This window comes from Mustelus asterias, chromosome 6, assembly GCF_964213995.1.
Source record: "Mustelus asterias chromosome 6, sMusAst1.hap1.1, whole genome shotgun sequence".
Lineage (NCBI taxonomy): Eukaryota > Metazoa > Chordata > Chondrichthyes > Carcharhiniformes > Triakidae > Mustelus > Mustelus asterias.
Genome location: NC_135806.1, coordinates 34,028,494 through 34,052,424, shown reverse-complemented (window position 1 = coordinate 34,052,424; position 23,931 = coordinate 34,028,494). Strand labels below are relative to the sequence as shown.

Genomic DNA, 23,931 nt, shown 5'->3' with positions numbered 1-23,931 from the left:
TGAAGAAGGGATGGGGGAGGTGGGGGGGGGGGGGGGTGGGGGGGGGGGGGTCTCCCTTGAGGCCTGCCTCTCCACATATGTCAACCTCCTCCTAAGGTCTGCTCCCATCAATGTTCTGCTCCCCTCCCTTCCCCGCCCTGATCTCTCTATCAAGACCTCCAGTTGACTCAGACTTTATCTCTCCTCCTTGCTGTGAAACCCCCTGTGCTTACCCATCCTGGATACTGGTACTTCACATCTGGGGATTGCCTGTTGTTCTAATCTTGGCTACCGCCGCTCCCAGCACTGCTGGGACTACAGAACTAGAGACTACTATTTGAAAATAAAATAAAAAATTGGAGGACTATGGATAACTCTTTCAAAGAACCAGCACAGCCTTCTGCACTGTCAGATGCCATAATTCAATTTATAGAATCCCTGCAGTGCAGAATGAGGCCATTCAGCCTCCACCAGCAATAATCCCACCCAGGTCCTATCCCTGTAACCTCACGTATTTACCCTGCTAATCCCCCTGACACTAAGGGGCAATTTAGCATAGCCAATCAACCTAACTTGCACATCTTTTGGAGTGTGGGAGGAAACTGGAGCACCCGGAGAAAACCCACGCAGACACAGGGAAAATGTGCAAACTCGGCCCAAGGCCAGAATTGAACCCGGGTCCCTGGAGCTGTGAGGAAGCAGTGCTAACCACGTGCCACCCATGTAGATCAAGAGAATTGTTTTGGTCACTACCTTACGTTATAATTTGCTGTGTGTAAGTACAACAATTAGCAATTACTTTATATATCTCTTTTCACTGTAGGTTTTCCTCTTTCACACTGTCTCCATTTCTGTACCAGCTCCATTTACTCAGTGTGTGACTCATGGCAGCTTTAAAGAACCTTGGCAGGAAAAGGTTTACTTTTTCTTCACCTTCCTCTGGCTTTTCCTTTTGCCGCTTATAATAATGGTATTTTGCTACTCAAGTATATTAATCTCCATTACAAGGAAGATGACAGTAAATAAAGATGGTAAGTATTTCATTTTACTCTTTTCCTATTGGTACAAACCAATTATATACACTATTTTTGCAACCACCATCACATACACTGGTGCAATTTTAAAATGTAAACCAGGTTAAAAATAATTTTGTTGTTTTTGTGAAGGAACAGGAGGGAAATACACTTCCTGGTGTGTTACTGCAATATATTGATTGTAAAGCTTCAAGTATTCTCTTCAACATAGATAATTAAGGAAATAATTTCAGAGTCTAGATCAAGAGAAATTATTTCCCCCAAATCCAATAAAAGAGGCATCACTTTTAAATTAGAACCAGACCATTCAGGATTGAAATGAAGAATTATTTCTTCACACAAAGAGTAGTGGAAAACTCTCTCCACCCAAAGCCTATAGTTGCTTCAAACCTTCAAGACCTACACTGATAGATATTTTTAATTATGTAAGGACATCAAATATGAACCAAGACAAGCAAATGGAGTTCAGAATACAATTTAATGCAGGGTCACGGGGAAAAGGCTGGCATTAAGTGATTTTATCCTGCAGACAGCCAGCCCTGAAATGATGGGTCAAATGGCCTCTTTCTTTGCTGTAACCATTTTATGATTCAACGATGTTATGATTCAATCATCATCTAATTGAACAACAAAGCAGGTTGGAGCAGCTCAATGGCCTACTCCTGTTCCAAGTTCCTAAATTTAGTTGCTTGTCTGATGAGTTGGCTGACCTCAGTCCAAGTAGAGGGAGGATTGCAACATTTGACCTCAGTAAGTCATTTTGGATTTTTGATACAACAAGGGCTTTAATCACTCTGTCATAACATGTTGATTTATGCCCATGAGTATTCACCCTTTGGGATTTCATCTGTACATCACAGGGAGGCACAGAGTGGTGAGATGCTGGAAATTTGAAATCAAAACAGAAATATTGGAAAAACTCAGCAGGTCTGGCAGCATCTTTGGAGAGAGAAACAGCGTTAATGTTTCAAATCATAGAAACATAGAAACATAGAACAGTACAGCACAGAACAGGCCCTTCGGCCCACGATGTTGTGCCGAGCTTTATCTGAAACCAAGATCAAGCTATCCCACTCCCTATCATCCTGGTGTGCTCCATGTGCCTATCCAATAACCGCTTAAATGTTACTAAAGTGTCTGACTCCGCTATCACTGCAGGCAGTCCATTCCACACCCCAACCACTCTCTGCGTAAAGAACCTACCTCTGATATCCTTCCTATATCTCCCACCACAAACCCTATAGTTATGCCCCCTTGTAATAGCTCCATCCACCCGAGGAAATAGTCTTTGAACGTTCACTCTATCATTTTATAAACCTCATCATTTTATAAACCTCTATTAAGTCTCCCCTCAGCCTCCTCCGCTCCAGAGAGAACAGCCCTAGCTCCCTCAACCTTTCCTCATAAGACCTACCCTCCAAACCAGGCAGCATCCTGGTAAATCTCCTCTGCACTCTTTCCAGCACTTCCACATCCTTCTTATAGTGAGGTGACCAGAACTGCACACAATATTCCAAATGTGGTCTCACCAAGGTCCTGTACAGTTGCAGCATAACCCCACGGCTCTTAAACTCCAACCCCCTGTTAATAAAAGCTAACACACTATAGGCCTTCTTCACAGCTCTATCCACTTGAGTGGCAACCTTTAGAGATCTGTGGATATGGACCCCAAGATCTCTCTGTTCCTCCACAGTCTTCAGAACCCTACCTTTGACCCTGTAATCCACATTTAAATTAGTCCTACCAAAATGAATCACCTCACATTTATCAGGGTTAAACTCCATTTGCCATTTTTCAGCCCAGCTTTGCATCCTATCTATGTCTCTTTGCAGCCTACAACAGCCCTCCACCTCATCCACTACTCCACCAATCTTGGTGTCATCAGCATATTTACTGATCCACCCTTCAGCCCCCTCCTCTAAGTCATTAATAAAAATCACAAAGAGCAGAGGACCAAGCACGGATCCCTGTGGCACTCCGCTAGCAACCTGCCTCCAATCCAAAAGTTTTCCATCCACCACCACCCTCTGTCTTCGATCAGACAGCCAGTTACCTATCCAATCGGCCAACTTTCCCTCTATCCCTCTTAGAGATAGGATGTATGCGCATTTAGAAAGGAATAAACTCATTAACGATAGTCAGCATGGTTTTGTGAGAGGGAGGTCATGCCTCACTAACCTGGTGGAGTTTTTTGAAGAAGTGACCAAAATGGTTGACGAGGGAAGGGCCGTGGATGTCGTCTATATGGACTTTAGTAAAGCGTTTGACAAAGTCCCTCATAGTAGGCTGGTGAAAAAGGTTGGATCTCATGGGATAAAGGGGGAGGTGGCTAGATGGGTGGAGAACTGGCTTGGTCACAGAAGACAGAGGGTGGTAGTGGAAGGGTCTTTTTCCGGCTGGAGGCCTGTGACTAGTGGTGTTCCGCAGGGCTCTGTATTGGGACCTCTGCTGTTTGTGATTTATATAAATGATCTGGAAGAAGGTGTAACTGGGGTGATCAGTAAGTTTGCGGACGACACAAAATTGGCAGGACTTGCAGATAGTGAGGAGCATTGTCAGAAGCTACAGAAGGATATAGATAGGCTGGAAATTTGGGCAAAGAAATGGCAGATGGAGTTCAATCTTGATAAATGCAAAGTGATGCATTTTGGTAGAAATAATGTAGGGAGGAGCTATATGATAAATGGCAGAACCATAAAGGGTGTAGATACGCAGAGGGACCTGGGTGTGCAAGTCCACAGATCCTTGAAAGTGACGTCACAGGTGGAGAAGGTGGTGAAGAAGGCATATGGCATGCTTGCCTTTATAGGACGGGGCATAGAGTATAAAAGTTGGGGTTTGATGTTGCAGATGTATAGAACGTTGGTTCGGCCGCATCTGGAATACTGCGTCCAGTTCTGGTCGCCACACTACCAGAAGGACGTGGAGGCTTTGGAGAGAGTACAGAGGAGGTTTACCAGGATGTTACCTGGTATGGAGGGGCTTAGTTATGAGGAGAAATTGGGTAAACTGGGGTTGTTCTCCCTGGAAAGACGGAGGATGAGGGGAGACTTAATAGAGGTGTATAAAATTATGAAAGGCATAGATAGGGTGAACGGTGGGAAGCTTTTTCCCAGGTCGGTGGTGACGTTCACGAGGGGTCATAGGTTCAAGGTGAAGGGGGGGAGGTTTAACACAGATATCAGACGGACATATTTTACACAGAGGGTGGTGGGGGCCTGGAATGCGCTGCCAGGCAAGGTGGTGGAGGCGGACACACTGGGAACGTTTAAGACTTATCTAGACAGCCATATGAACGGAGTGGGAATGGAGGGATACAAAAGAATGGTCTAGTTTGGACCAGGGAGCGGCGCGGGCTTGGAGGGCCGAAGGGCCTGTTCCTGTGCTGTTTTGTTCTTTGTTCTTTGTTCTTTGCCCACACCTCCTCACTTTCATCATAAGCCGACCATGGGGGACCTTATCAAACACCTTACTAAAATCCATGTATATGACATCACTGCCCTACCTTCATCAACACACTTAGTTACCTCCTCAAAACATTCAATCAAATTTGTGAGGCACGACTTGCCCTTCACGAATCCGTGCTGACTATCCGGATTAATCCGTATCTTTCTAAATGGTCGTAAATCCCATCCCTAAGGACCTTTTCCATCAATTTACCAACCACCGAAGTAAGACTAACCGGTCTATAATTACCATGGTAATTTCTATTCCCTTTCTTAAACAGAGGAACAACATTCGCCATTCTCCAGTCCTCTGGCACTATCCCCATGGACAGCGAGGACCCAAAGATCAAAGCCAAAGGCTCTGCAATCTCATCCCTTGCCTCCCAAGGAATCCTAGGATATATTTCATCAGGCCCAGGGGACTTATCGACCTTCAGTTTATTCAAAACTGCCAGGACATCCTCCCTCCGAACATCTATTTCCTCCAGCCTATTAGCCTGTAACACCTTCTCTTCCTCAAAAACATGGCCCCTCTCCTTGGTGAACACTGAAGAAAAGTATTCATTCATCACCTCGCCTATCTCCACTGACTCCATACACAAGTTCCCACTACTGTCCTTGACCGGCCCTAACCTTACCCTGGTCATTCTTTTATTCCTCACATAAGAGTAAAAAGCCTTGGGGTTTTCCTTGATCCGACCCGCCAAGGACTTCTCATGTCCCCTCCTAGCTCTCCTCCGCCCCTTTTTCAGCTCATTCCTTGCTAACTTGTAATCCTCAATCGAGCCATCTGAACCTTGTTTCCTCATCCCTACATAAGCTTCCCTCTTCCTTTTCACAAGACATTCCACCTCTTTCGTGAACCATGGTTTCCTCACTCGGCCATTTCCTCCCTGCCTGACAGGGACATACCTATCAAGGACACGCAGTATTTGTTCCTTGAAAAAGTTCCACTTTTCATTAGTTCCTTTCCCTGACAGTTTCTGTTCCCAACTTATGCCCCCTAATCCTTGCCTAATCGCATCATAATTACCTCTCCCCCAATTGTAAACCTTGCCCTGCCGTACGGCCCTATCCCTCCCCATTGCAATAACAAAAGACACCGAATTGTGGTCACTATCTCCAAAGTGCTCTCCCACAACCAAATCTAACACTTGGCCCGGTTCATTTCCCAGTACCAAATCCAATGTGGCTTCACCTCTTGTTGGCCTATCCACATATTGTGTCAGGAAACCCTCCTGCACACACTGCACAAAAACTGCCCCATCCGAACTATTTGACCTACAAAGGTTCCAATCAATATTTGGAAAGTTAAAGTCCCCCATGACAACTACCGTGCGACCCCCCACACATATCCATAATCTGCTTAGCAATTTCTTCCTCCACATCTCTATTACTATTTGGGGGCCTATAGTAAACTCCTAACAACGTGACCGCTCCTTTCCTATTTCTAACCTCAGCCCATATTACCTCAGTGTGCAGATCCCCCTCGAAGTGCCTTTCTGCAGCCGTTAAACTATCCTTGATTAACAATGCCACTCCTCCACCTCTTTTATCAGCTTCCCTACACTTAGTGAAACATCTATACCCCGGAACGTCCAACAACCATTCCTGTCCTTGTTCTACCCACGTCTCCGTAATGGCCACAACATCGTAGTTTCAAGTAGCAATCCACGCCCCAAGTTCATCTACCTTGTTCCGGATGCTCCTTGCATTGAAGTAGACACACTTCAACCCACCTTCCTGTCTACCGGTACCCACCCTTGACCCTGATACCTTCCCCAATACCTCACCACCCTCACTGACCTCTGGACTACAACTCCTTTTCCCACTCCCCTGACAAATTAGTTTAAACCCCCCTGAAGAGCCGTAGCAAATTTCCCTCCTAGGATATTGGTGCCCCTCTGGTTCAGGTGCACCCTGTTTGTACAGGTCCCACCTTCCCCAGAATGTGTTCCAATTATCCACGTATCTGAAACTCTCCCTCCCTCCCTCAATTCATGCTGATTGAATCATGCAGATTCAATCAGCATGAATCTTCTTCAGGTGGACTAAAATTTAACTCTCAACAGATGCTGCCAGACCTGCTGAGATTTCTGTTTTTATTTATTATTATTGAATCTATCTGGACCACTTTAGCATTTTTTGTTACATAGGGTCTTGGAGGTTTACAGCATGAAAACAGGCCCTTCGGCCCAACTTGTCCATGCCGCCCTTTTTTTTTACAACTCTAAGCTGGTCCCAATTGCCCACATTTGGCCCATATCCCTCTATACCCATCTTACCCATGTAACTGTCGAAACGCTTTTTAAAAGACAAAATTGTACCCTCTTCTACTACTACCTCTGGCAGCTTGTTCCAGACACTCCTGTGTGTGAAAAATTGCCCCTCTGAACCCTTTTGTATCTTTCCCCTCTCATCTTAAACCTATGCCCTCTATTTTAGACTCCCTTTGGGAAAAGATATTGACTATCTAGCTGATCTATGCCCCTCATTATTTTATAGGCATCTATAAGATCACCCCTCAGCCTTCTACGCTCAGAGAAAAAAGTCCCAGTCTATCCACCCTCTCCTCATAACTCAAATCATCAAGTCCCGGTAGCATCCTAGTAAATCATTTCTGCACTCTTTCTAGTTCAATAATATCCTTTCTATAATAGGGTGACCAGAACTGTACACAGTATCCCAAGTGTGGCCTTACCAATGCCTTGTACAACTTCAACAAGATGCCCCAACTCCTGTATTCAATGTTCTGACCAATGAACCAAGCATGCTGAATGCCTTCTTCACCACTCTGTCCACCTGTGATTCCACTTTCAAGGAGCTATGAATCTGTACCCCTAGATCTCTTTGTTCTGTAACTCTCTCCAACGCCCTACTATTAACTGAGTAAGTCCAGCCCTGGTTCAGCCTACCAAAATGCATCACCTCGCATTTATCTAAATTAAACTCCATCTGCCATTCGTCAGCCCACTGGCCCAATTGATCAAGATCCCGTTGCAATCCTAGATAACCTTCTTCACTGTCCACTATGCCACCAATCTTGGTGTCATCTGCAAACTTACTAACGATGCCTCCTATATTCTCACCCAAATCATTAATATAAATGACAAGTGGACCCAGCACCGATCCCTGAGACACATCGCTGGTCACAGGTCTCCAGTTTGAAAAACAACCCTCTACAACCACCCTCTGGCTTCTGTCATCAAGCCAATTTTGTATCCATTCAGCTACCTCACCCTAGATCCCATGAGATTTAACCTTATGCAACAACCTACCATGCGGTCCCATTACGGAGAGGACTTGGTGCAGAGAACATGGTCATACTCTTAACAATACTATATAATCATAGAACCATAGAAAGGTTAGAGCATAGAAGAGGCCACTCGGCCCATCTTGCCCATGCCAGCCTGAGGACACACAGGTGCCCTTTCTAATCCCACCTTCTCGCACTCGGCTAATAGTCCTGTAGCTTACACCACTAAAGTGCAGATCCATGTACTTTTTAAAAGAGTTTAGGGTCTTTGCCTAAAGTAAAGTTTATTTATTAGTCACAAGTAGTCTTACATTAACACTACAATGAAGTTACTGTGAAAATTCCCCAACAGTCTGACGCCTGTTTGGGTACACTGAGGGAGAATTTAGCATGGCCAATGCATCTAACCAGCACATTTTTTGGACTGTGGGAGGAAACCAGAGCACCCGGAGGAATGCAGACATGGGGAGACTGTGCAAATTCCACACAGACAGTGACCCAAGACTGGAATTGAACCTGGGTTCCTGGCGCTGTGATGCAGCAGTGCTAACCACTGTGCAACCATGCCTCCACCATCAACTCAGGCAGTGAATTCCAGACACCCACTCCTCTCTGCATAAATAAGTTCTTCCTCATGTCCCCTCTACTCCTTCTGCCATTTATCTTGAATCAATGTTCCCCTGGGTTTTAGAATTCTCTGCCAAGGGCAACAATTTTATTCTGAGCACTCTATCTCTTTGCCTCATAATTTTGTTCACCTCAATCAATTCATCCCTTAGCCTTCTTTGTTCCAAGGACAATAACCTCAAGTTATCCAATCTCTCCTCGTAGCCACACTTTCCTAACCCTGGCTCATAAACCTCCTCTGCATTCTTTCCAGAGCAATTATGTCTTTCCTGTTAAGTGGTGACCAGAACTGTATACAATGCTCCAGTTGTGACCCACCAGTGTTTTATACAATTCCAACATTATATCCTTACTTTTATATTCTAAACCTCTGCCAATGAAAGAGAGCATTCCATATGCCTTCTTTACAACACTGTCGACTTGAACTACTGCCCGTAGGGACCGATATACTTGTAAGCCAAGATCTCGCACTACATCTACCCCTCTTGTATATTTCCATTTATTATGTATTCCCTATAACTGTTTGACCTTACTAAATGCATTACCTCACACTCCTCTGTGTTAAAATCCATCTGAGGGGAATCAAAGATGGCGCTGATGTGAGAGGAAGCATGATCCATAGGTGGCAAGATCCTTCTTGAAATCCGGCTGTTTGTTGAAGTCTGGAGAGAGGTTAATGTACATCAAGCAAACTTTAAACATACCTGGAATGCAGTTGCAAAGAGAGAACTTCAAAAGTCTGGCTGGAAAGGGTTATTTTTAGATTCCTTCCTGCCAGTTGGAATTTACTGTGTGCTCAGCAGGGTAGGGGCTGTGGATTGCAGCTCTGTCTGCAAACTCTCTGTTCTTTTTTCACCCAAGAAAGGGCAAATTAAAGGAGGTCCTGCTGCAAATTACTATTTCTACTTTTGGATTTTTTTTTGCAGCTGGAGCTCTATGAGGGGCATGTTGGGACTTGCAGTTCAGCCTGGAACCATCATGTAGTTTTTGTCACTCAGTCAAGTGTGAATTGGTTTAGGGGGGTGGGGGGGGAGGGGGGTGGGGGGAGGGGGGAGCGGGAGTGGGGGCAGCCCAGAGATGAATTCCTGTGTCATAAAAGCTGCAACTGTCAGATCAACCTGGGGACACTGTGCTGTTCCTTTTTTCACCCAACCAAGGGTGAATTAAAGTGAGGGAGAAGAGTTGCAACTTGCAGCATGGCTGGGAACCCTTTGCTGCTTCTGTTCACCCAGTTAAAGGTGAAGTAAGATGAAAAGCAATCCATGTAAGAACTCTGGTAGACCGAACAGTGAGACAGCTTGATACGTGGACCAAGAAATAGCGCTCCAGGCGGGAGGAAATGGGTAAGCCCACAGGCACTGGCATAGGCAAAATGGCAGGAGGCAAACCAAAATCAAAGAGTGGGACCACAGGGACAGAGGAGGGGTCCCCACCACGCTCTCCTGGAGGCATCCGTGAACAGAGCATGCTGAGCGAAAGGACAGGGGAAGCTATTATGGAGGCCATGCAAAGATTGGACAGTAAGTTGGACCGGTGGGCCACTGAGTTGCAGGCCAAGATAGACGAGCTGAGAGAGGAGCTCGGGTCATCTGTTAAATCTCTCCAAAGTGTCATCGTCACCCATGAGAACTGCTTGAAAGAGCTTGAGGACTCGGAGGCATTTAGTGGAAACACTACCTCCGAGCTGAAAAGCCAAGTTACTCATTTGACATTGGAGGTAAACTCCCTAATGAAGAAATGTGATGAGATGGAAAGACGCCAAAGACGAAATAACATCCGTCTGATAGGCCTTCTGGAGGGAATCGAGGGCCCAAATATCACAGAACTTGTCGTCTGGCTATTGAAGAATGTGCTGGAACTTGAGGGTGAGCTGCTTCTGGATCACAGAGTGTTACGGACAGAGCCCAGACCAGGAGAAGCTCCTCGTCCCATTATTGCACGAGTACATTACAGCTCAGCACGAGACAGAATCCTGCGGCAAGCAGCACAGGCTACCACTCTGAGGTACCAGGAAAATAAGCTATTGATATTTCCAGATAATTCCAGTGGTGGCAAGGAGAAGGGCGGCCTTCACTGATGTCAAATGACTTCTGTGTGACTGTCCTGGGGTCAGGTTTGGGCTTCGCTTTCCGGCCTGCTTGAGGATTACTCTCAACAATGGAACCGAGCACAAGTTCACGGATCCAGCGGCGGCGATGAAATTTGTGGAGCAGACTTTTGAACCAGGTGACCGCATGGTGGATGTAAACTGACATTTGTTTTTTATGAACGTGCATTCTATTCCCGGATCGAATTGTCGGCCAGGAAAGGGTAATGAGCTTTGCGACTGTTAGGCTACAGACCTTTTCTTGTTATAGCACCTGTGACTGTGATGCGCATCAATTGGACACGAGGCTCAAAGCTTCGGTAAAAGAAGGCTTTTATTAACTAACAATGGAACCATCAGAACTTTAACACACTATCCCAGACTGAAGGGGTCCCGTCCGAGCAGGGAGTCTTATACCTCTCCCAGGAGGCGGAGCCCAACTGGGATGTGCCACAACAGTAGCAACCACAGGTGTATCAATCCCACCCTTGCCCAACAACAACATTAGTACAATCCCACAGTAACCTATATACATTCCTATAGTGCTGGCCAGCCCTGGCCCAGTACTATCCAGTGGGAACCAACGATGGTTCACCACATTCACCCCTCCTTTGAGAACAAAGGCCGGCGGGGTACGAAAACAGACTAAAATGTCAACAGATTATAAGTTCAGACGGTCTGGAGGACCGCACCATCGTTGTGACCTCCTCAATACCGGCGGTGACACCGGAGTAGGCACTTGCGGTGGCGTTCTCCCCAAAACGGCGTCCAGCTGTTCTCCCACGGACTCACAGGCCGGTTGACCCTGATGAAACGGTAGTGCAGGGGATCCTGACACATTCTGCGGTGGCTCAGGCAAGCTGTGCATTGGAGTAAAACTGTTAAGCACTGGTCCCGATGCTGTCCGCGCTACGTCCGGGGGAGAAATAAGGGATAAGGGATTCATCACTGGGGGTATGGGAGCGACAGGAGTTGCTACGTCCCCTGCGGGCGCCAGGTCTCGGATCGAGACTGTGTCCTCTCGCCCGTCAGGATATGCCACATAGGCATACTGAGGGTTGGCGTGGAGGAGGTGGACCTGTTCGACCAAGGGGTCGGACTTGCGGGCCCTTACATGTCGCCGCAGGAGAACGGGTCCTGGGTACGTCAACCAGGCTGGTAAAGATATCCCCGAGGAAGACTTCTCGTGGGGAGTAGCATTGGTTGCTGTACACAGGAGGGAGCTAATAGAGTGAAGCGCATCAGGGAGGACCTCCTGCCAACGGGAGACTGGAAGGCCTTTGGACCTCAACGCCAATAGGACAGCCTTCCAGACTGTAGCATTCTCTCACTCCACCTGTCCATTACCCCTAGGGTTGTAACTCGTGGTCCTACTGGAGGCAATCCCGTATGAGAGCAGGAATTGCCTCAAGTCATTGCTCATGAACGACGAGCCCCTGTCGCTATGGATATAGCTGGGGTACCCGAACAGGGTAAAAAGATCACGGAATGCCTTGATCACCGTGGCAGCTGATGTGTCCGCGCAGGGGACAACAAACGGGAACCGGGAGTACTCATCTATTATGTTCAGAAAGTACACGTTCCGATCTGTTGAGGGAAGGGGGCCCTTAAAATCAACACTCAGCCTCTCGAAGGGGCGAGTGGCCTTGACCAAATGTGCCCGGTCAGGTCGGTAAAAGTGCGGTTTGCATTCCGCGCAAATCCGACAGCTCCTTGTCACCGACCTGACGTCCTCCACCGAGTAAGGCAGGTTGCGGGCTTTGACAAAGTGGTAGAGCCGAGTGACCCCAGGATGGCACAGGTCATTATGGAGGGCGTTCAAGCGATCCTCCTGCGAAGTAGCGCATGTTCCGCGCGAGAGGGCATCCGAGGGCTCATTGAGTTTCCCTGGACGATACATGATATCGTAGTTATAGGTGGAGAGTTCAATTCTCCACCGCAAGATCTTGTCATTCTTGATCTTGCCCCTCTGCGAGTTGTTGAACATGAACGCCACGGACCGCTGGTCCGTGATCAGGGTGAACCGCTTTCCCGCCAGGTAATGGCGCCAGTGTCTGACGGCCTCCACAATGGCCTGGGCCTCCTCCACCACCGCTGAATGCCGAATTTCGGGGCCTTGGAGGGTGCGGGAAAAAAACGCGACGGGCCTGCCCGCCTGGTTAAGTGTGGCGGCCAGGGCGAAATCAGATGCATCACTTTCCACCTGAAAAGGGATGGATTCGTCTACCGCGTGCATCGTGGCTTTCGCGATGTCGTGTTTCAATTCCTTGAAGGCCAATTGGGCCTCTGGCGTGAGTGGAAAAGTCGTGGACTTAATAAGCGGACGGGCTTTGTCCGCGTAGTTGGGGACCCACTGCGCGTAATAGGAGAAGAAGCCTAGGCATCTTCTCAGTGCTTTTGCGCTAGCGGGCAAAGGAAGTTCAGCAAGGGGCCGCATACGGTCTGGATCAGGGCCAATGACCCCGTTTTCCACCACGTATCCCAGGATGGCTAACCGGCGCGTACGGAATACACACTTCTCCCTGTTGTAGGTCAAATTCAGGCGAGAAGTTCTGGAGATTTGTGTCATGGTCCTGCTGATCACGGCCGCAGATGGTGACATTATCCAGGTACGGGAAGGTAGCCCGCAGCCTGTTGTGGTCCACCATTCGGTCCATAGCACGCTGGAAGACCAAGACCCCATTGGTGACACCAAATGGAACACTAAGGAAATGATACAGACGACCATCCGCCTCAAAGGCCGTGTATTGTCGGTCCTCTGGGCGAATGGGGAGTTGGTGGTAGGCGGACTTAAGGTCTATGGTGGAGAACACCCGGTACTGCGCAATCTGATTGACCATATCAGATATGCGCGGGAGAGGATACGCATCCAGCTGCGTATATCGGTTAATGGTCTGACTGTAATCAATTACCATCCGGGGTTTGTTCCCGCCTTTGACCACCACAACCTGTGCTCTCCACGGACTAACACTGGGCTGTATGATCCCTTCTTTGAGGAGTCTCTGAACCTCAGATCTGATGAAGATCCGATCCTCAGTGCTGTAACGCCTACTTTTAGTAGCGATGGGCTTGCAGCCTGGTACCAGATTCTGAAATAAAGAGGGTGTGGTGATCTTTAACGTAGAAAGATTGCAGGCGGGGCGCTTTGGACAATTTGGAGACTGCAGCTGTTCTCCCACTGTCAGCGAAGGGAGTGGCCCACCGTACTGTAGAATCACACTCTTCATGTGGACCATAAAGTTTAGTCCGAGGAGAATTGGTGCGCAAAGATTTGGCAACAGAAGGAGCCTGAAACACTCGTAAATTGTGCCCTGTACTTTCAAAGTTACCACACAACGTCCTAGCACAGCGACAGACAGGGACCTTGATGCCATAGAAATTGTCTGTTTGGCAGGTTGAATCTGGAGTCCACACCTCTTCACAGTGTTAGGGTGGATAAAACTCTCAGTGCTCCCGCTGTCAAACAGACAATAAATCGCATGATTGTTTACCTGGATATCCATCATCGAACAATCAAGCCTGTGAGGCTTGGTCTGATCCAGGGTGATCGACGCCACCGTTGGTCCGTGAACGTCACTGCAGGCAGCTGAGGTCGATGCTGAGGACCCCTGCTGGTCGCTCATGGTCATCGTCGACCAAAATGGCCACCCCCATGAATCGCACATGGGTGATGGCGCCAAACTTAGCGACCCCTGGTGGTCATCCTCCTCCGACTCCGTCGACCACAATGGCGTCGTCCTGGACTCGCACGTGGACGAACCCCGTGAGTACTTCGACGACGATGGTGATGATCCCCGTTCCGAAGGGTCACAGGCCGCACTGCCGTTCCTGGGCTTCGATCTGCACACCTTCGCATAATGCCCCTTTTTACCGCATGCGGTACAGACTACCGCTTTAGCGGGACACTTTTGTCGGGTATGTTTGGCTCCTCCGCAGAAGTAGCACCGCGGGCCGCATGGGGCTGCAGCCGTCGTCTGGTCCACATGGGAGCACGCCATAACACTGCACTTCAAGCCCGAGGGGCGAGGAGGGATTCGCGACTGCTCCTGCCACGTTGTCTCCATGTGGTCCTCCGGATACAGGACTAAGCTCTTCGAAGCCGCCTCGAGCATTTCAGCTAATTCCATGGCTTGGGTCAGGTTGAGATTCCCCTTTTCTAGCAGCTTGAGACGGATGTATGAAGACCCGACCCCGGCCACAAACGCATCTCGGGCAAGGTCGTACATGCTCTGCTCAGCCGACACAGCTTTGCAGTCACAGCCCCTGGCTAGCTGTAAGAGCTCATTGGCGTAGTCCTCCATGGTTTCGCCCGACTGCCGACGTCGTGTAGCGAGGAGGTAACGAGCGTGGATCTCGTTAGGAGGTTTCGTATAGCGCTTCTTTAGAAGCTTGAGGGCCCTCGGGTAAGTGGTGGCCGCACGGATCGCGAGGTAGACTGTGTCGCTTACCCTCGCATGGAGGACCCGGAGTCTGTCATCATCTGTGATGACCGCTGCGGAGGCTGCTAGGTAATCTTCAAAACACTTCAGCCAGTGGTCGAAGGTGTTAGAAGTGCCCACCGCACGTGGATCTAGCGTCAGACGTTCTGGCTTGAGGATTTGCTCCATACTCTCCTTTCTTTTTTTTTCTTCCATCGAGAGTTTAATTTTAGTTAATAAAATTGATGCGCATCAATTGGACACGAGGCTCAAAGCTTCGGTAAAAGAAGGCTTTTATTAACTAACAATGGAACTTTCAGAACTTTAACACACTATCCCAGACTGAAGGGGTCCCGTCCGAGCAGGGGGTCTTATACCTCTCCCAAGAGGCGGAGCCCGACTGGGATGTGCCACAACAGTAGCAACCACAGGTGTATCAATCCCACCCTAGCCCAACCACAACATTAGTACAATCCCACAGTAACCTATATACATTCCTATAGTGCTGGCCAGCCCTGGCCCAGTACTATCCAGTGGGAACCAACGATGGTTCACCACAGACTGTGATGGGAATGGAGGTGGAGATCATGTCCCATGCGGAGTGCTGTGAAGGCACCACAATAAGGAGGTGTTGGAGGTTTGGGAGGGTGCGTGCAGGGAGTGAGGGGCGGATGCTGTGTTTGCGGGTTTGGTCTGTGTGGGTGTTTTTGTGTCTTCTTTGCTATATCTTTTCTTCCCTGTGGGTGTGGTTTGGCCTCTTTCAAGCCCAGCCTATCTTTCTCGTGGTTGGTTCCCCGCGGCCGGTGGGGAGGGTGGGGGGTGAGGTCCAGGGGTGTGGCATCTGCCAATGTCAGCGGTTGGGGGGAGACTCCCCAGTGAAGAGGGATACCAGGCTACTGTTAGAAATGAGGGATGCTGGTTAGGAGGCCTTACACTCCGACCTCGGAGCGATCAAATTCACTAGCTGGAATGTCGGGGGATTAAATCGTGCAGTTAAGTGCGGTAAGATATTTCAACATTTCCGACAACTGGGTACCCAAATTGCATTCCTCCAAGAGACCCATCTCAGGCCAGTGGACTATTTTAGGCTCTGTAGAGGATGAGGGGTGGGGGGGTCAATGCTTTCACTCAACTTTTCACACCAATCCTCATCCACAAGTCCTTACCCTTGGTAGCAGCCAGTGTCATTTCTGTCTCAAATGGCTGATATGTCATTGTCACGGGTAAATTATATGGGACGCCCCTGGTGTTAGCCAATGTGTATGCCCCAAACTGGGACTATGAAAACTTTTTCTGGTCGTTTTTCAGCTACTTCCAGATTTGAATTCACATCGGTTGATACTGGGCAGAGATTTCAACTGTTGGTTGAATCCTGCCCTGGACCACTCCTCCCCCAGGACCGCTCTATCTTCCAAGTCAGCAAAAATTATTAAATAATTTCTCACGGAATTCGCAGTGTCGGACCCATGGAGTTTTCTTAACCTCACTAGTAGGGAATTTTTTTTTTTCACCTGTCTACCGAACGTATTCACGTATAGATTACTTTATGGTAGATTAAAAGTTGCTTCCAGCTGTGTGCTCATGCTGCTATGAAACCATTGTAATCTTGGTCCATGCTCCCTTGACAATGGACTTGGTAGTGGGGAGGAGAGTGAGCCCCCATAAGCCTTGGCGATTTAATACTTGTCTGCTCTCTGATGATGAATTTGTAATATTCCTGTGAACCCAGATCGATGATTTCTTAGAGTTTATTGATGCTCCGGGAGTCTCGACGGCTACTTTATGGGAGACATTGAAGGCTTATTTAAGGGGCCAGATCATATCTTATTCAACGCACATGGCGAAGCAGAGAGGTAGGAGGTTACCAGAATTGTTGAGGCGCATCGCCCAAGTTGATGTCACGTACTCTGTGGGCCCGTCCCCAGAGGTTTATAAGAACAAAGAGAACAAAGAACAATACAGCACAGGAACAGGCCCTTCGGCCCTCCAAGCCCGCGCCGCTCCCTGGTCCAAACTAGACCATTCTTTTGTATCCCTCCATTCCCACTCCATTCATATGGCTGTCTAGATAAGTCTTAAATGTTCCCAGTGTGCCCGCCTCCACCACCTTGCCTGGCAGCGCATTCCAGGCCCCCACCACCCTCTGTGTAAAATATGTCCGTCTGATATCCGTGTTAAACCTCCCCCCCTTCACCTTGAACCTATGACCCCTCGTGAACGTCACCACCGACCTGGGAAAAGCTTCCCTCCGTTCACCCTATCTATACCTTTCATAATTTTATACACCTCTATTAAGTCTCCCCTCATCCTCCGTCTTTCCAGGGAGAACAACCCCAGTTTACCCAATCTCTCCTCATAACTAAGCCCCTCCATACCAGGTAACATCCTGGTAAACCTCCTCTGTACTCTCTCCAAAGCCTCCATGTCCTTCTGGTAGTGTGGTGACCAGAACTGGACGCAGTATTCCAAATGCGGCCGAACCAACGTTCTATACATCTGCAACATCAGACCCCAACTTTTATACTCTATGCCCCGTCCTATAAAGGCAAGCATGCCATATGCCTTCTTCACCACCTTCTCCACCTGTGACGTCACTTTCAAGGATCTGTGGACTTGCACACCCAGGTCCCTCTGCGTACCTACACCCTTTATGGTTCTGCCATTTATCATATAGCTCCTCCCTACATTATTTCTACCAAAATGCATCACTTTGCATTTATCAGGATTGAACTCCATTTGCCATTTCTTTGCCCAAATTTCCAGCCTATCTATATCCTTCTGTAGCTTCTGACAATGCTCCTCACTATCTGCAAGTCCTGCCAATTTTGTGTCGTCCGCAAACTTACTGATCACCCCAGTTACACCTTCTTCCAGATCATTTATATAAATCACAAACAGCAGAGGTCCCAATACAGAGCCCTGCGGAACACCACTAGTCACAGGCCTCCAGCCGGAAAAAGACCCTTCCACTACCACCCTCTGTCTTCTGTGACCAAGATGTGGAGATGCCGGCGTTGGACTGGGGTAAGCACAGTAAGAAGTCTCACAACACCAGGTTAAAGTCCAACAGGTTTGGTAGCAAATACCATAAGCTTTCGGAGCAATGCTCCTTCGTCAGATGGAGTGGTCTCTGTTCTCAAACAGGGCACAGACACAGAAATCAAATTACAGAATACTAATCAGTAATCATTCTATTCAGTATTCTGTAATTTGATTTCTGTGTCTGTGCCCTGTTTGAGAACAGAGACCACTCCATCTGACGAAGGAGCATTGCTCCGAAAGCTTAAGGTATTTGCTACCAAATAAACCTGTTGGACTTTAACCTGGTGTTGTGAGACTTCTTATTCTGTGACCAAGCCAGTTCTCCACCCATCTAGCCACCTCCCCCTTTATCCCATGAGATCCAACCTTTTTCACCAGCCTACCATGAGGGACTTTGTCAAACGCTTTACTAAAGTCCATATAGACGACATCCACGGCCCTTCCCTCGTCAACCATTCTAGTCACTTCTTCAGAAAACTCCACCAGGTTAGTGAGGCATGACCTCCCTCTCACAAAACCATGCTGACTATCGTTAATGAGTTTATTCCTTTCTAAATGCGCATACATCCTATCTCTAAGAATCTTCTCCAACAACTTCCCCACCACGGACGTCAAGCTCACCGGCCTATAATTACCCGGGTTATCCTTCTTAAATAACGGGACCACATTAGCTATCCTCCAATCCTCTGGGACCTCACCTGCGTCCAGTGACGAGACAAAGATTTGCGTCAGAGGCCCAGCGATTTCATCCCTCGTCTCCCTGAGCAGCCTTGGATAGATTCCATCAGGCCCTGGGGATTTGTCAGTCTTTAAATTCTCTAACAAACCTAACACTTCCTCCTTTGTAATGGAGATTTTCTCCAACGGTTCCAACGGTCCAACGAAACGTTTATTACTACAGGCAGAGTTTGAGACATTGTTCTCATGTCAAGCGGAACAGGTGCTGTTCAAATCTAATTATACACAGTATGAGCATGGGGACAAGGCAAGCAAGCTACTAGCTCATCAGCTGTGTCAATTCTCTGCCAAAAGTCTGATACCACAAATGCAGACTGCGAATGGGGTCACTACTGATCCACAGCAAATAAATGAACTGTTTGGGGACTTTTACTCAACCCTCTACAGCTCAGAGACTACCACCAATGAGACGGACTTTCAGGAGTTCTTTGGGGCACTGAATTTCCCCATGGTGGACAGGGGAGAGGTCGCGGCGCTGGAGAAACCAATCGACGTTGAAGAAATTGTTAGGGCGGCCAGAACTATGCCGAATGGGAAATGTCTGGGACCAAATGTCTGGTACCCCATCGAATTCTACAAAAAATTTATGGATAGGTTGGCTCCCCTGCTACTGCGCATGATCAGTGAATCATATGAGAACCGCTCTCTCCTGTAGACTTTGAGGCAAGCGACAATTTCACTTATCCTTAAAAGGAATAAGGACCCGCATCTACTCTATTTACATGAGTAAGATGGGTATAGAGGGATATGGGCCAAATGCAGGCAATTGGGATTAGCTTAGGGGTTTAAAAAAAGGGGCAGCATGAACAAGTTAGGCCGAAGGGCCTGTTTCCATGCTGTAAACCTCTATGGCTCTATGACTCTATCTGCAGCTCTTATAGACCAATCTCATTGCTGAATGTGGATCTCAAACTTCAAACTCTAAAATTCTGGCCATTCCCTTGGAGGCCATCCTGCCCTCTATCATCTCGCCTGATCAGACTGGGTTAATTAAAAATAAACATATATACTCGAATATTCGGCAGTTGTTTAACATTTAGTGTATGCCTGCCACCTCCAAGCTACCAGAGATGTTAATCTCGCTGGACACTGAAAAAGCGTTTGATTGGGTGGAATGGGATTATTTATTTTATGTTCTCGGGAGGTTCAGGTTCAGCCCAAAGCTCATCTCCTGGATCAAAATACTGTACTCTGCCCCTGTAGTCTTGGTCCGGACAAATGATGTGCATTCAGCTTTTTTCCCTTTATCCCTAAAGGGGCACTAAGCAAGGATGCCCCTTCTGCCCCCTGTTATTTGCCATTGCTTTTGAACCTCTTGCTGTAGCAAACGAGTGGTGGGGATTGGTTGGGAACGAATCGGCGGGAGTATTATTGTATGCGGACGACCTACTATTGTATATCGGCGACCTGTTCAACTCGATTCCTGAAGTCTTATCTATACTAGAGAGGTTTAGTCGTATTTTGGGGTACAAGCTTAACTTGAATAAGAATGAGCTCCTTCCTTTGAAAGCAGCGGCTCATAGCCTCCCACTCCACACCCTGCATTTCAAGATTGTCACTAGGCAGTTTACTTACTTGGGAGTGCAAGTGATCAGCAAATTTAGTGGGCTCTTTGGAGCTAACTTTACTTCATTCATGGGGCGGATGGAACAGGACGTCAAACGTTGGTCCATCCTCCAGTTATCGTAAGCGAGCCGTATCAATGCAGTGAAGATGAACATGCTACCTAAGTTTTTATGTCTTTCAGTGCATCCAGGTGTTCATCCCCAAATCCCTTCTCCACAGACTTGGTCGGCTCATTTCAAGCTTAGTCTGGAATAGGAAAAACCCAAGAATGCGGAGGACAGTCTTGTAAAGCCCTGAACGGGAGGGGGGTTTGGGATTGCCCAATTTTCTATTTTATTATTGGGCAGCCAATATGAGAGCGGTAGTGTGTTGGGTGCAGAGAGAGAGACAACAGGAGGTTCCTTATTGGCTGCAGTTAGAATCCTCCTCCTGTGCTCAGTCTTCCCTGACTGCCTTGATATGTTCCCCGTTAAATTTTCCCTCCTCCCAGTATACTACGAGTGCATGTGTCAAGTCAACTCTTAGAATTTGGACAATTTAGACGCCACTTTGGGTTTCGGGCCTGGTCACTGGCCTCTCCAGTATCGGCTAACCATTTTTTTCCCTCCGTCTGTTTTGGATGATACCTTCAACATATGGGTCAAGCACGGGATCAGAACATTCCAGGACTTGTATGTGACGGCAGGTTTGCGTCATTCCAGCAGGTGGTGGATAAGTTTGCTTTACCTGCAATGCACTTTTTCAGATATTTGCAAATTCGAGACTTTGTGTGTTGGGCCTTCCCCCAATTTCCACGCTCCCACCTCGTGCCCCCATTGACATCTTCTTAGTGCCTTCTATTACTATGCACGGTATCATTTCTGTTCTTTATTCACAAATTCTGTCCCAACAAAATTCTTTGTCAGTGGTTAAATCTTTATGAGAACGAGATCTGGGGGAGGAGTTCTCAGAGGAGGATTGGGACATGGTGCTGCATCGATATGTGCCAAGCTGGGTGTGATACAATGTAAACTCCTTCACAGAGCATATCTAAATACGGTTAGAGTCTCTAGAATGTACCCAGGCACAAGCCCATTTGTGAACGGCGCCAGCAAGCTTCTGCCACCCTCTCAGATACGTTCTGGGCTTGCCCGTCACTGTATAACTATTGGATATCGATATTTGAGACGATTGCAGAAATGCTGGATTGGGACATAAGTGCATCCCCCCAGGCTGCCCTGTTTGGGTTCATGTCTTGAAATCCGCCGCTGCTGAAATTCCAAGCGGATTTTGTAGCTTTCACTACACTCATGGCAAGACGACTAATCCTTTTTAGGTGGAAATCAGGTGCACCCCGACGTACTCATAGTGGGTGAAGGAGGTGGTAGATACCATTAAGCTGGAGAAGATGAGGTGCATGCTACATGGGTCCACTGCTAGGTTCTATAAGGCCTGGCAACCATTTATAGCCATGATGTGGAGATGCCAGTGTTGGACTGGGGTAAGCACGGTAAGAAGTCTCACAACTCCAGGTTAAAGTCCAACAGGTTTATTTGGTAGCACAAGCTATAAGCCACAGCGCTCCGAAAGCTTGCAGATTGTGCTACCAAATAAACCTGTTGAACCATTTATAGTGCATGTTGGGACATTGCAGTTGGAACTGGATGAATAGATACCTGATGGCCCAGGACCCCAGGTGCTCCCACAGAACTCCCCCCCCTTCCCCCCCCGATTGGTGGTCCCACCCTGGCCCTTTAGCTGAGTACACCTGTCCACCCTGCCAAGGTGTGAGGACCAACATGAGAACTTTTCTCTTTTCCCTCTCACTATCTTTCTTCTCTCTCCTTCATTGTCTCTTTCTTTTCTCTGCTCATTAGTTTATAGCTTGGGCTGTTTGGGTGCTCAGTTGGTTCTCCAGCGGCGTTCCTCTGCCTTTTTGTTTTTATATTATTACCGTCATTACCGGTGCAATTAGATGGGACTTGGGCGGGGTGGGTTCCAAGGGTATCAGGGGCTTGTCCCCTGGCCACGGGGAGCCCTGTGGCCAGTCACATTGGAATGTACACGCGAGCATTGTGAGGATCTGTATCTGTATTTGTTTGCTATGTAAAATATAAGAAAGTTTTCAATAAACATATCAAAAAAAAAATCCATCTGCCACTTTACAACCCACTCCACCAACCCATTGCTTTGGAGATTATAGACACTATCCACTACTCTGCCAATCTTTGTGTCGTCTGCAAATTTTCCAATGATACCATAGAAACCATAGAAACCATAGAAACCCTACAGTGCAGAAGGAGGCCATTCGGCCCATCGAGTCTGCACCGACCACAATCCCACCCAGGCCCTACCCCCACATATTTACCTGCTAATCCCTCTAACCTATGCATCTCAGGACTCTAAGGGGCAATTTTTAACCTGGCCAATCAACCTAACCTGCACATCTTTGGATTGTGGGAGGAAACAGGAGCACCCGGAGGAAACCCACGCAGACACGAGGAGAATGTGCAAACTCCACACAGACAGTGATCCGAGCCAGGAATCGAACCTGGGACCCTGGAGCTGTGAAGCAGCAGTGCTAACCACTGTGCTACCGTGCCGCCCGTACCCCCCATATTCACGTCCAAATTGTTACTATATAATCCAAACTGTAAGGTCCCAACACTGAGCCCTGTGGAGCACCACTTGAAACAACTTTCCATTCGCAAGGGCATCCATTGACCATCACTCTTCATTTCCTGTTAGTAAGCCAATCTTTTATCTAGTTTACCACATTACCCTGTATCCCATGAGATTTTAATTTTTTGACCAATCTGCCATGTGGGATGTTGTCAAACACCTTGCTAAAATCCTTGCTAAAACAATGTTATATGATGCAGTCACTTACGGAAAGGGAATGAAGAAAATTGAATTTAGCTTCATTGAAGGAAAAAAGGCAGTTAAAACAGTGGCCACTTGGATTATAAAAGCCATCCAAAAATAAAACAACTTAGTTCACTTAAAGTTGAAATTTATATGTTGGTAAGAATATGGCGGTGTTCTAAAATACCAATTTTATTTTCCAATTAAAACCTATTCTGAAAAATAAATGTTGATACGCATTGATAATGATTATATTTTGCTTTTTTTTTAGTATTCTCTAAAGATGCGGATTCAAGGTGTAATAAGAACTACATTCCCAAAGTGCGGATGAAAACTTTAAAGATGACCATTGTCCTTGTGAGCACATTCATCATTTGCTGGACCCCGTATTACATCCTGGGATTTTGGTACAATTTTTTTCCAGCCATGATAAACAAGAAGGAACTTCCTGAATCTTGGAGATAAACCACAAGTTATTGTACATGTGGGGACACACGACATAGGGAGGATAGGGGAAGGGGATATTAGGCAGGGATTTATGGAGTTGGGGTGGAAACTAAAGGCCAAGACTGACAGAGTGGTTATCTCTGGACTCTTGCCTGTACCACGGGATAGTTTAGAGAGGAATAGGGAGAGGGAAGGTTTGAATTCATGGCTGAGGGGATGGTGCAGGAGGGAGGGGTTCAGGTACTTAAGCAATTGGGGCTCGTACTGGGGAAGGTGTGACCTCTATGAGAAGGATGGTCTACACCTTAATCAGAAGGGGACCAATATCCTGGGGGGTAAATTTGCTAAGGCCATGCAGGGAGGTTTAAACTGATTCGGGGGGGGGGAGGGATCCTGAGTAGTGGGGCTGAAAGTGAGGGATGCATGGATGGGGACTGCAATGCACGGC

The 23,931-nt window shown here is 47.6% G+C and overlaps 1 protein-coding gene across 1 annotated transcript in view; it reads left to right on the top strand.

The window, feature by feature from the left end:
- The window catches only part of LOC144495213 (gonadotropin-releasing hormone II receptor-like), a 32,418-nt gene that overhangs the window by 5,496 nt on the left and 2,991 nt on the right, over window positions 1-23,931 (top strand). The window contains exons 3-4 of the mRNA XM_078215284.1: window positions 803-1,010; window positions 23,308-23,485. Of these exons, the coding sequence (XP_078071410.1) occupies window positions 803-1,010; window positions 23,308-23,485 (386 nt within the window). The remainder of the gene's footprint in view (window positions 1-802; window positions 1,011-23,307; window positions 23,486-23,931) is intronic.